The sequence below is a fragment of the Glarea lozoyensis genome, assembly GCF_000409485.1.
Source record: "Glarea lozoyensis ATCC 20868 chromosome Unknown GLAREA13, whole genome shotgun sequence".
NCBI classification, from domain to species: Eukaryota; Fungi; Ascomycota; class Leotiomycetes; order Helotiales; family Helotiaceae; genus Glarea; species Glarea lozoyensis.
The window spans coordinates 929,332-942,527 of NW_007360987.1; the positions used below are offsets into that span (position 1 = coordinate 929,332).

At 45.9% G+C, this 13,196-nt stretch overlaps 4 protein-coding genes across 4 annotated transcripts; 3 read left to right on the forward strand and 1 right to left on the reverse strand.

The window, feature by feature from the left end:
• Nucleotides 1-284: 284 nt before the first annotated feature.
• On the reverse strand, nt 285-755 carry GLAREA_10260 (GPI mannosyltransferase; the record flags this gene model as incomplete). The annotated part of the gene is made up of 1 exon (XM_008080310.1): nt 285-755. One exon carries the CDS (start codon nt 753-755, stop codon nt 285-287), a length of 471 nt encoding a protein of 156 aa, XP_008078501.1.
• Nucleotides 756-3,549: 2,794 nt separating this feature from the next.
• Nucleotides 3,550-4,228, forward strand: GLAREA_10261 (Skp1 dimerization; the record flags this gene model as incomplete). The annotated part of the gene is made up of 4 exons (XM_008080311.1): nt 3,550-3,613; nt 3,677-3,768; nt 3,825-3,995; nt 4,052-4,228. The coding sequence occupies 4 exons, from the start codon at nt 3,550-3,552 to the stop codon at nt 4,226-4,228; spliced, it is 504 nt and encodes a 167-aa protein (XP_008078502.1).
• A 1,427-nt stretch (nt 4,229-5,655) lies between these two features.
• On the forward strand, nt 5,656-7,449 carry GLAREA_10262 (P-loop containing nucleoside triphosphate hydrolase; the record flags this gene model as incomplete). The annotated part of the gene is made up of 5 exons (XM_008080312.1): nt 5,656-5,811; nt 6,791-6,829; nt 6,887-6,970; nt 7,046-7,369; nt 7,426-7,449. 5 exons carry the CDS (start codon nt 5,656-5,658, stop codon nt 7,447-7,449), a joined length of 627 nt encoding a protein of 208 aa, XP_008078503.1.
• Nucleotides 7,450-9,500: 2,051 nt separating this feature from the next.
• On the forward strand, nt 9,501-11,094 carry GLAREA_10263 (Heme-dependent catalase-like protein; the record flags this gene model as incomplete). Its single annotated transcript, XM_008080313.1, has 2 exons — nt 9,501-9,726; nt 9,791-11,094. The coding sequence occupies 2 exons, from the start codon at nt 9,501-9,503 to the stop codon at nt 11,092-11,094; spliced, it is 1,530 nt and encodes a 509-aa protein (XP_008078504.1).
• Between the last annotated feature and the right edge of the window lie 2,102 nt (nt 11,095-13,196).

Sequence of the window (13,196 nt, forward strand, 5' to 3'; positions counted from 1 at the left end):
AAGTTCATAGCTACCCAACATATTTTGTTTATAATAGACGCTGAAGAACGGGTAGTGGGAGGGAAAGGGGAAAGTCTGGGTTACACTACCAGTTGAGAAGAGTTTCAAAGCTAGTAGGACGTGGAATGCTAAGAAGTTAAGACCACGGGATTGATCTAGCTCCCAAGGAATGATAACATCAGGTTTTCCAAAAGATAACACGAAACAATCTCCACGGAGTACTCATACTGACGAGCATATTGATTTAATTTGAAATTTTGATTTTATTCTTTTACTGTTTTACTTCAACGTTTCGAACAATCCTTGGTCACCCTCCAAGCAGCCAGTCCCCTTCGACCTACCACCCTACTGATCGTATTCCAAAATCCGTCGTCCCCAAAATCCAGATCATCGAGATTCAGATGGCTCTTATAACGCCAAGTCTCCTGGAAATGTAGTATAGAGTCATTGTTCGAAATATGCTTGTCCAAAAATGTCGCTGATAGTGGAGCTAAAAGATATGTGCCCTCGCTCTCCTCGAGATAGGCTGTCGCGTTGGATGAGAGCTTGTGACATGTAGCCAGCGCAGTAACTTCTCGTAACATGAGATCTCCTTGCATACCCATGATATCATGAGTTTTCAGCACCTCATTTTTGCCATTCAGTAACCATATTGGCGGGGTGTATGTCTTCCACCATACCGCATGCGTGGCATCTGGCTGCTTGCTCAAGAAGACCTGTCCAGATATTATTCCACCCTGGTGATAAACGCCCATGAGTAAGCCGAAAATTAAATTAAATAAAATCCAGATACCAGCCCAGATTTGAAGATGGGAATGTTTTTTCGGTAGTTGTACAGAGGAAAGTATTAAAGGGATTGTAGGTAGTAAGAACCGGGCTTCTTGGTGCTGAAAGAACGACAGAACGAGGACTCCGGATATCGCTGAAAATAGTCGCATGGAAAGGTGCGGCCTGAAGAAGAGAAGAAAGGCGGCCGGTCCCAATAGTTGTGGGATATTAAACAGTATGTGCTGATACCATGGGTGGAGACCATGGGTCGCGAGATTGCTTGTTTGCATGTTGTATCGGAGGTTATTGAGGGGGGTAATGGTGGGGTGGTTGAACAGGTACGTCCATGTCACTGGGTGATTGCTGTAGAATCTTGTGTCGAGATAAATAGCTATGAAGGCCGCGAAAAGGGTTGCGAAAATTGCCGAAAGAAGAGAAAACGGTCTGATAAGATTAGCTAAAGAAATTAAGCAAATGGTAGAACAACTCACTTTTTGACAAAATGGGGTATCAAACGAAGGCCAGGTATAAGAAGAAACGCTGGGAAAGTTATGCGGTTGAAGATTCCAAACACAACCACAAACGCAAGTATGGCTGTAGGTAAAGGGGCGGATCGCTGCTTGAAAGGTTAGAAGATTCCCTGTGCTAGACATAATTCTCCCTCACCTTGCTATCCACGATTCGTTGAATTAGGACCAGACTCCATGCAACAGCTAGAGTCTCTATCGAATTCGAAAAAGTATGTGTTTGATATGTCCAAGTCACATAGGATGATGCGACCAACATGACTGCCACCCTCCTATGTCTCGGCGATTGCACCAGCTCGTGGAGAGCCCAATCCTCTAGCACAAAACTTAAAACAAACATCAAAACCCGCAGAGTCCAGAAAACTGCTATCGGGGGTATCTCGCCATCATTGCCATTCCCTATCCACAACCATCGAAGGAGCAGCATCGGAAGACCGTAGATCGGCCATAATGGGAAAACGCTTCGCACGGGGTCGATCGAGGTGAACTCCCAAGTCAGTCGGACGGGATAACTGAATATTTGGCCTGAGAAGAAAGACGCGTAAGCAAAGGATTTCACTGATAAGGAGAAGCTTCAACGTGGCTCTGGCCAGTTTGGCAGCTATGCGAATGTCGCATGCGCAAACCGACTTGGGCAAACAAATTGCTACTCGCAATTGAAGCAACAGCAAAGTTTGGACCTACCGGCAATGACCTCCGGGCCCTGGAAGTTTTCATCAGGATGCAAATAACTCGGAGAACAGGCGAACCACAGTCGGACCAGAACCAAAGCCAGATATGTACGTCTCCACATGGCGATAGATTACAAAGTTCGAATAGGGCATCGATAGAAAGGCATCAGAGATGAAGAATTAAGGAGTAGTAGAAGGCGAAGACATTATCTCTGACCTTTTGGTGATGTGGTGGAAACAAAAATAATGGGGGAGCAGGTCTAGAAGATCTCGGACAGGTGAGCGTGAGACGCGTGCGGGTTTTGGCAGGGGGGATGGATTAGGATCGCCGCAAGATGGCAAACATCCGTGGGAGTAACATTCCACCATTTCGTGAATAGATGCAGCTCCTGCAGGAAGAGTAGGAAAATTGTTGGAGTTGGACCATTCCTGACATATGTTTCCTTCACTTTCACCACCAACCTCGTCTTGGCTCTTTTGATGCTCTCGTCTGCAAGCTCTCAATGGCCGCATGAATGATTTACAAGGCTGCATAGCAGCAGCTCATCGATAAGGTACGCTTGGACCGACCCGGCAGACCCGACATCTCGACTTCAATTTCGGTATGTCAGTCGATGTAAAGGCTTTTATGTACATTGCAGTCTTCTGGTTCCTCCTGGCTTTCGTTACTCACGGGTTCAACACATCACTAGAATGGAGGAGGCGAGTCGAGTCTGGTAGTCGTTCTATGTGTGACTTCATAAGTTTGCTGATCTGAAGACACATGGAGCTTTCCCAAGATTCTGGTCGGAGAATACCAAAGTATTCGTACTCCCATAATTTTAGTCAACAATCAAATCAGCTGATGTCCTTCTAGAAACAATCGTTTGAGGACATCTAAGTCTCGTGACCAAAACTACAAGAACAAACGAACTAATTTTAGTACAACCCCGGAAAATCACTTGGTTGCCTCAAAAGTCCAGTTTTGCGGAGCTTCTGCCTGTGGCTGTAGGTACCCTTCATGCCCAGATTGGATGAATTAGACGCCTGGTGAGTCACGTCGGACAGCAACTCACGAGATAACTCACGAAACCATTGTAGTGAATTGAATTGTAAATATTGTGAAAATAATGTGAAATTGTACCTCTTTGCTTATCAAAAATATCTGGTGATGAGTTCTAGACTACCCAGGTAGTCACTGATGAATCAGATATATCAAAAGTTACCATCTGGTACGGGTTGGTGCATAGGTTAGAATATTTCTAGGTTCTTGAACACAATACAACGTCATTAAAAAGCACTGAATTATTTCTATCAAACTGTTATAAACTGAATTTGCGCTCTAAACTCATATTGTGATGCAATTAAGTGAATGCAGGACAAAGATTCCTGCGTACTTACCCACATCTGAACAAGCGGATCAAACTAGGCGCCTAGGCAAACGCCGCCGGGTGACGAGCTTCTTGTTCATTCCAGACTCACCAACTTCATACAAAGACGTCTACAAAACCGTCCTCGCTCCCTCTCAAACCAAAATATTCTTCCAACACAACAGTTACTTTTTTACACAGACACGCACAAAAAATATCATACACACGGCAAAGATGTCTGAAGGTCCAGCACAAACGATCGTTCTCCAGTCAAATGACAATGTTGCCATCACTGTTGGTAAGTCCCCCCACCAACATATCTTTTGCGACCAAGCAGTTTACTGACCACGATGCCTTTCAGAACGCAAAGTTGCTGAGCGATCAATGTTGATCAAGAATATGCTTGAGGATCTTGCTGGCAGCGAGCTCGACTCTGCCATCCCCATTCCCAATGTACGTAACCTCCTCCCGCCCTTGCTTGACCTCAATACTGACGCTGGCGCGCAAAGGTCAACGAGTCTGTCCTGAAGAAGGTCATCGAATGGTGCGAGCACCACAAGAACGATCCACAAACCGCCGCCGATGACGATTCCGATTCGCGCAAGAAGACCACTGATATTGAGGAGTGGGATCAGAAGTTCATGCAAGTCGACCAGGAGATGCTCTTTGAGATCATTCTCGTAAGTCTTTATTCCGTAGATCTATATCGCCGGAACCAGATACTAACATTCCACAGGCTTCCAACTACCTCGACATCAAGCCACTTTTGGATGTCGGATGCAAGACCGTCGCAAACATGATCAAGGGCAAGTCCCCAGAAGAGATCCGAAAGACATTCAACATCACCAACGACTTCACTCCTGAGGAGGAGGAGCAAATCCGCCGCGAGAACGAGTGGGCCGAGGATCGTTAAACAGGATATCCAACGACAAGTTGACAAATCGAGGAATAATAGGCAACCAAACACTGGTGTCTACTCTTCACTTCGATTCCTACGTTTTACGACACGGCATGATTTCTTAGTTTCCGCTCACACGATGTCACAAAAGCTTGGCTCTTTGCCATGGGTGGAAGGTTGGCGGTTGTGATTATCGCTCTTTGCATTAGAGTTGTTTGGGGTGACGGGGAAACATTTTACTTTCTTCTTCACATTTTGGCATGGCGTTCCGGGCCTAGGGCTCTTTCTCAACGGTATGCGGGTTTTCTTGAGAAGGGGTTCTTCTTTCATCATACAACTCTGTAGATTAAGAAATGAATCCCTATATCATAACTATCTTTTTGACTGTACTTTGAATGTGAAGTATGAGTTGCGTACATCTGGCGTTGTGGCCTTTGTACAATATCGAGGGGATAGTCATAATATTCCGCCTAAACAGAGTGAATGATAACCATTGAAATTTGATATCATCAAATCCTATCCGTTCAACCCATCAGACATTCACTTCCCCAACCTCCAAAATCATTCACAATGTACAATACCCTGCCATACCAACCTCCTCTCTAGAACCTTCTTCTCCATAGCTGTCACCATGACTTCACAAAAATAACGCTTAAAGTATTTTGACAACTTCACTAAATTATCTCAGCACTGGATTTATTCCCCGTGAATTTGCTGGGCTCTCTTGGTAACAGGTTTGTGATTCTAAGGTGTGATATGAGGTGTGAATGTTTCTTTTGGGAATCGTAGAGTAGTTAGTTTGTTTAATTTAAAGACAGTTGGTACAGTGAGGCAGTGTTTGGGAGCCGTAAATCACAAGAGTGCACCATCGGACCTTCAGAGCTCCCATAGCTGGCCAGACATCGCTCTCTCCATGGAGAATCTTGTATTCAGGGCTTGCTTGGGTCGGAGGGTCTAGTCATCGGTAAAAGTCACTAATACATATTTCGGGGACGAAGGGGACTGCTGCTGCTTAAGATGTCAAGTTCTCTTAGTTTGATGGGTTTCAATCAGTGGGAAGCAGTGACCTATAAAATGTAAACAATTGAATGGTAAATGTTTGGGGGTGTGCATTCTAGACTTTTACTAGACTTTCGTAGAACAGTACTAGACTCAAAAGAAGGGTTGCAAAATTCTTAGTCCCCAAAAGCCTGTCATATTGTGGTATCAGATTCAATTGCCAGGCCTCGCTTGATCACAGTCTCACAGCATGATATTCATAACACAACCAGCGATAGAACCATGGAATGAACGAGCATCAATTCATATCAGTTCCTCGATGCAAAGCAAGAGTAATACGCCCTTCCCACCGTCCGAAAATGCAGAAATAGGCCGGCAGCATCCCAAATCATCACATCCCCCATTCCAAGCCCGCTGACCAAACTCCCAATCCCTTTCATTCCATGCTTGTGATTTTTCGCCCAACCGTGGCGCGAGGTGAGGAATTCGAAAATGCGATTGAGAATGGTAACGAGATTGGTGACGAAGTTGTGTGTTCAAATACCGATACGGGTCTTGCGCCAATGTCTCCTCTTGGCGTTATATCTGGGAAGTTGTTAGTATGTTGTAGATGATTGCCTGTGTGAGGAGTGGAAGGTGTTTCAAGGGGTGGTGTTGATATCGTGGTGCTCTGGGTTTGAGGGGTAGTGGTGAAATCGTACCTGATAGTGTTACCAGTTCGGAGTCGGATCCATTGTGGAATTGGTCTGTTTTGCTTTTGGGCTCTCGCGAGCTTAACCTTTGTGCGGAAAGACTTGTGACTCTGTATTGCATCCTGTCAGCCATGGTTCCAGTCCGTTATTGCCATCGCCCGTCGCAGTATCAATCTCCTCCATGCCACGGCACCACCTCCCCGATATTCTATCACCCAATAATTCCAGTTCTTAAATTTTTGTATTAAAAGTAAACTGTACATACCGGCATCTTGACGGTTGTCGTGGTGTCGAGTTCGTTGATGTATTCTCCGTCGTTGAAACGTACCGAAATCTCTCTAATTTCAACCACGCCAAATATTTCGCCAAATGTGCGACACGTGACTCTATCAACGCTTCTCAGTTTGGCGAAGTGGCGCTTGCCGGATAAAGCTTAGACCAAGCCTCACTAGCTTCTGGACTTCGGATCCGGAACAATTGGTGAGGCTGTACCGGTGAGGGCGATTGGATTGGAAATGCTCAAGTCAAAGGAGTGAAGGAAGTTGTGTTTTCATATACTTGCAACAGCGAACGATACACCTCGAAAACTAGATATTCCCATCTCCGTTTGCATACCAATACCGAAATCGGAATCTGCGACTACGAAAACATAAAGTACAACCGAAGTTTGTGGAGAATACTCGGCGGTGAAACTGGTGATTTGGCAAAGGACAACAGTGCAAGATGGGTGCAAGTGTATCTTGGTTGTCGGGGATGCTATTTTCCAAGAAGGAGATAAGGATATTAATTCTGGGTCTTGTATGGCTACCAACTCAATGTTCTGATTTCTGGAGTTGCGTAGCTCTAGTATCTCTGTGCTTTTGCTAACCAAGCGTCTGGACTCTAGGATAACGCAGGGAAAACTACACTTTTATACAGACTGAAGGTATGCGATGCGACGACTTGGAAAGCAATTTGAGACTCTTTGACTAATACCAATCAGATTGGAGAAGTCGTTACCACGATACCTACAATAGGGTTTAATGTCGAATCAGTTACTTACAAGAATCTGAATTTCAATGTCTGGGTATGTTCGATATTTCCCCCCTTCTGCTGCGACCCTGCAGGTTCCCCTTATGCAACCTCTTCTGACCTGCCATAGGATCTCGGTGGTCAAACCTCAATTCGACCCTACTGGCGATGCTATTATGCTAACACCGCTGCGGTGATTTTCGTTATCGATTCCACGGATATCGACCGGTTAGGTACTGCATCGGAAGAGTTAGCAGCTATGTTAAACGAAGATGAGTTAAAGGATGCGGCACTGCTAGTGTTCGCGAATAAACAAGATCAACCGGGCGCAAAAGGTGCGGGTGAAATAAGTGAAGCGCTGAAGCTTGGAGAGTTGAGAGATAGAAACTGGAGCATCGTTGCTTGCTCTGCGGTCGATGGAAGAGGTGTGGATGAGGGAATGGATTGGCTTGTGGTAAGTTTGCATCGGAATATCACAGTATCCATGGAAACATAGCTAACAGCTCTTAGCAAACTGTACAGCAAGACTCGTAAAATATCAGGGCTGGTGGGCGGCGGCTTGTATCATAATCCTGAAAGCCTTGGGTAATTTGATTGGAGTACCACGAACACTTGCAGGCGTTTGAGGGGATAGCTGGCATATTCGAAACTGCTTTTTACTGCATCTGCGAGTTACTGTACCTACTTTGGAGTCGGCCGAACCGGCCAACACGAAGAGCGAGAGAATCGAGAAAGGATGATGACTTTAGATGAAGAATTGGGAGACCACTTCGAAGTACATCGACCATAGATGATGATAACAAAAACTTCCGAGGCTAACGGTTTTGCATTGTGTTTATGGGATTGATCCCCGCATATTGCGCGTACAATGGTTGAGACATCCACGTCCCCTACGTCTCCTAGTCACTTTCTACTCTGTAATCCCGCTTTTGGAAAGACATTCAACGGCCACGTCCAGGTTAAGCAACCTGCCAGCATTATCTATAAAATTCATGTGCAAATTCGCAGCTATATCGATGAACCGTTCTGCAACTCGTAAGAACAACACTTAGCCCTCCTGTATCAAAACTTTGAAAATCCATCCACCAATGCACTAGCCAGCGCAAAAGTCCCGAACTTTTCAACCGCATTCATTATTACAAGGGTTGGCTCAGTAAAACCCTTGCGAATGAGAAAATCCATCACTACCACGGTCGAACAGCCTCTTCTGGCATCAGCATCGTCATGGGAGGACCCACCGACGAGATAGAGAAGTACACAACCCGGCCCCACGAAGCTGCTCGAAACGAGCAACAAGAAGTCGAGACATTAATTGACAGGGCCGGTCTCACCGTCTAAGTGACGTGCAGAACGGCCACATGGTGAAGGCGGAAGAGAATAGCCGTGCCAACAAGACATATCCCACTTCTAATGTTAAATTCTGAGAAAACGTTTATATCAAAGTGCTAGGCACCCGTGGATAAAGTAAGTGGCAGTCGAGACACGATATTGCTTCGATGAAGTTGACGAGACATCGTATATATTCCGTGGATCAATTGGGACCAATATCATATATTCCGCAATTGTGACAATAAATGAGACTTCTAAAGTTTATTCGAAGTCGACTTACTCAGTCCAAGAGGCACTTCATTTTTTTCAACCTCTCCAGCAAAAGAAAATGCATCGGACTAGTTTCGGGACCTCGGCATTGTGATCGACTCAGATCGTTGGGATGGTCAAAGCTCGGGCGATAAGCAAATCTTATCGCGGAAAGTGGCGCACCTGGCTTGTTCTAAATGCGGAGAAGAAGCTGTCGCTGTCTGACAACGCCGGGGAACTCCCCTTTGACTTATTATTGCACCACCCTCGTACTTTATGCGGCAAGGGAAGGAATCTTCGGATTAAGCATCGCGATGCGAGAGGGGTAACGCTCACGTAACACCAGAGGGGAATGTTTGTTGATGATATGTTGCTTCTCATGATTCCTATTAACTCTTTTCAATTGTGTTGCTGGGCCAGAGTAGCTCAAAGGACGAGAGCTAGAATTGTGGAAAAGTCCCGGTGGCAAGGGGTTCTGTATCCAACAGTCCAGGGACCACCCCTCTCGGCACGTTGAACTCTGTATGCTACTTTCGTACTAACTGCGGAATAATCCAATAATGCCATTTCCCAGATGACAACCGCTGCCAAATGGCAGAAGATCTGGACCTGAAAGTTTACTAATGGCTGTCACTTGTTGCTAACTCACCCCGCCTGATTGGCTGCTGCCCCACCTTGCCGCGACGTCGTCTTCCCTTTGGACCTCGAGGTCTGCACTTCTTCTGTAACCAAAGGAAAATTGACCCTGATCAGCGGCGGGTTAAAAGCCGCGAAAGATACATAAAGAGCTTCCCCCACCTTCTTCATTTTGATTCTGCTTCACCACCTCATATTCGTGAATATTCCGTCATCACGAACCACTCAGTCGTCGATAGCTTTCGGACGTCTTCAGTTACACTCTCATACCATTTCCATACATCAGCTTGCTAAGTTGATCTGTACACAGCGTTACAGCTTCGAGCAACTACACAAAAACCCATCTAATAAACCCCCCAACAACCGCCAAAATGGTTGCAGACGATAAGCCAGCCTCCACCTTCAAGTACTCCGAGAAGCCATTCTACACCACCTCCAATGGATGCCCTGTTGAGAACCCAGAGGCTTTCCAGAGAGTTGGAAACAATGGCCCTCTTCTACTTCAGGATTTCCACTTGATTGATTTGCTGGCTCATTTCGATCGTGAGCGTATCCCAGAGCGTGTCGTCCACGCAAAGGGTGCTGGTGCTTATGGAGGTATGTCAGATTACTTACCCCTCCCTTTCAATCAAGCGAATTGTTTGCTGACTGTAGTCTATAGAATTCGAAGTCACACACGACATTACCGACCTTACTTCCATTGACATGCTTAGCAGCGTCGGCAAGAAGACTGCCTGCGTAGCTCGATTTTCAACTGTTGGTGGTGAGAAGGGTTCTCCAGATACAGCCCGTGATCCACGTGGATTCGCGGTCAAGTTCTACACAGATGAGGGTAACTGGGATTGGGTCTACAACAACACTCCAGTCTTCTTCCTTCGCGACCCTACCAAGTTCCCTCTCTTCATCCACACACAAAAGAGAAACCCACAAACCAACTTGAAGGATGCCACTATGTTCTGGGATTATCTCTCTACTCACCAAGAGGCTGTCCACCAGGTCATGCATCTCTTCAGTGATCGTGGAACTCCATACTCTTACAGACACATGAACGGATACTCTGGACACACTCACAAGTTCACCAAGCCAGATGGATCATTCGTCTACGTTCAGATCCACTTGAAGACCGACCAAGGCAGCAAGACATTCAACAACGAGGAGGCAGGAAAGATGGCGTCTGAGAACCCAGATTGGAATACCCAGGATCTATTCGATTCTATTCAAAAGGGCGAATATCCATCTTGGACAGTCTATGCCCAGGTTCTTACCCCAGAGCAAGCCGAGAAGTTCCGCTGGAACATTTTCGATTTGACCAAGGTCTGGCCACAAAAGGAAGTCCCACTGCGACCATTCGGAAAGATGACACTCAACAAGAATGTTGAAAACTACTTTGCCGAGATCGAGCAGGTCGCATTCTCTCCATCCCACTTGGTGCCAGGTGTTGAGCCTTCCGCTGATCCAGTTCTCCAATCTCGTCTTTTCTCTTACCCAGATACCCACCGTCACCGTCTCGGTGTCAACTACCAACAAATCCCAGTCAACGCTCCTCTTCGCGCATTCAACCCATACCTCCGAGATGGTACCATGGCCGTCAACGGTAACTACGGAGCCAACCCTAACTACCCATCTTCATACCGTGGCATGACCTACAAGGCCGTCAAGCCAACCAACCAACACGAGCAATGGGCCGGAGCAGCAGTATCCTTCCTGTCTGAAGTCACACCTGAAGACTACGTCCAAGCCAAGGGTCTCTGGGACGTTCTCGGCCGCACTCCCGGCCAACAGGATAACTTCATCGGTAACGTGTCTGGTCACTTGAGCGCCGCGAAGGAAGATACCCGTCAACGTACATACGAGATGTTCTCGAGAGTTGACAAGGAGCTTGGTGCTAAGATTGAGGAGGCCACCGAGAAGTTGGCACCTGCACCTACTAGCCAGGCTGCTGGTAGTGCTCAATCCCGTCTTTAGGTTGTGAATAAAGGTGATGAGGAGGGCTGTTGTTATTTAGGTAATTGGAGGATGATACTAAAATTGTGGATGAGCTGATGACGTTTATGATGGTTCTTGTTTTTTGGTTTTCTGAATTACATACCCAAGTTCTTACTTTGATTTTATGATGGCTTTCTTGAGTGTTGAAGAGGTAGACGCGAAGTGAAATTGTGTGAAATACTAAAGTGATTCTCTTTGCTTTTGTGAAACATATTTTTATTCTCACCCCAAATATATGACTAGATACATCCTTCTCTGCTTACATCCTTCTCTTCTTACGCCCCCCTTCTCGAGTATCAATACCATTTGCTAACCACCAGTGCATTACAAGACTGACGGAACAACCCTCTAGTGTATCAATGCTAGAAACCGAGTTTCCAACACTCCGACCCTACAGAACCCTTTGTAAGAGAGATAGTTCTGTATATTTATGTAGAAAGAATGAATAAATATAAAATCTGCGCAGAATATCGTGTTTCTACCATGACGCGCGTCCCGTCGGACTTGCAGCCCACATCTGAATTCACATTCATATCACTCTTCATCGTAGTCCCTCAACCACGCCAGTTCTGTCGCTAGAGATAGGCATCCTTTCCATCTCCAACCGACACATTTCAACCCCTTCTATACACACGATGTCAATTAGGTTTGAAATGCTGTGTCTACGTTGGTTTTGCTCATGAGAAGCGTCATCTTGAATCTGGTATTTGAAGCTGGATGGGAAAGCGCGGATTAAAAGGTAGAAAGCTCACAACAGGAAGATCGTAACGCGCCTCTCCCTCTACTTTCGACTTACAATCTGAATGGTATCAGACATTGATTTCAAAGCCGGTAAATCGTGGATTTGAGATGCGAGGATGTAAACAGTGAGAAGGGATCTTGGCTCGAGCAAAGGTGCTCTGTAGTCCTCTATTCCTTTTTGAAAGGACTGGTATAGGAGAGAGATTGTGCGGATCATCCAATGAACAGAGAGACATCTCTTCTTTGGACTTATTTCAGACGTCATTGATGGCTCATCGGGGAACAGATTCCGACGTAACGGAGAAGGGTTGTTCAGCCAATATGGCGAGGGCTGGTTTATTATTGGGGAGTTCAAGTGTGTAAATAAGACACTTCTTCGTTGAGTCTTTGTGTGTGCTGGAAAGATTGTGCTATGAAGATGATGGACTAGGCTTAGGTATGAGAAGATAAGTTGAGGAGTTCGGTGGTAAGAATGATTCAATGAAGGTGGTTCTGTTACGCTTAGTGTTAGTGAGAGGGATACAAGTTAATATCCGCTTCGTCTGGCGAATGTCATTTAGACTCCATCCCCCCCAAAATTACTGTTATACCATGGGCAATCTAGTACGAGGATGTTTTTTGTCTGATTACCTCTCGTGTCGGAGAGCAAGCTCCAGAACTACATCCGCCAAAGGTCTGAACGAGGACCAACTTTCTCAGTGCTGGCTTTGTGATCGAGCTCGATCAACATATGTTGGCCGAGCAGTGCAGTTTATTTGGCGATCTAGCCTTTGGGTAGACCGCCTGAATAAAGCTTGATCCATAGCTGTCTACATTTAGATGTGAATACGATAGAACCAGCCTTTCGTATCCATACCGATGGCTCAATAACCAGCGACTAACGAATGCGATGGGATAACACTGCCCAGGTGATGAGCTGTCACGTATGAGGTCGCTTCGATACTTGGACCAGATGTAGGAGAATATTTGAAGGCTGGCCAGAGATGACGTTGCAACTGGCTTCAAAGCAACGTGATCCCACGGCTCGTCATAATGTGAACAAGACTCACTCCTGGAGAAATCCCATGATACTTCATGATCTTCCATTCAGACATTCCCTCACGCTCAGCTTTTCGTCTGCCGAAATATGGTAAATGACGATTGTAACGGAATGAGAAGTAGTATAATGAGCTTTTGAAGTGCTTCTGCTCTTGACACGAAAACAGGTTGGTATTGGGCTGAAAGAGCTAACCCACCCCACTGATCATGACCAACTGAGACACTTCAACATTGTGATTGGTTTCCAAACGGCGAAGCGAAAAGCACTTGCTAATTGTCGACCTTCCAGAACAGCTGGAAAG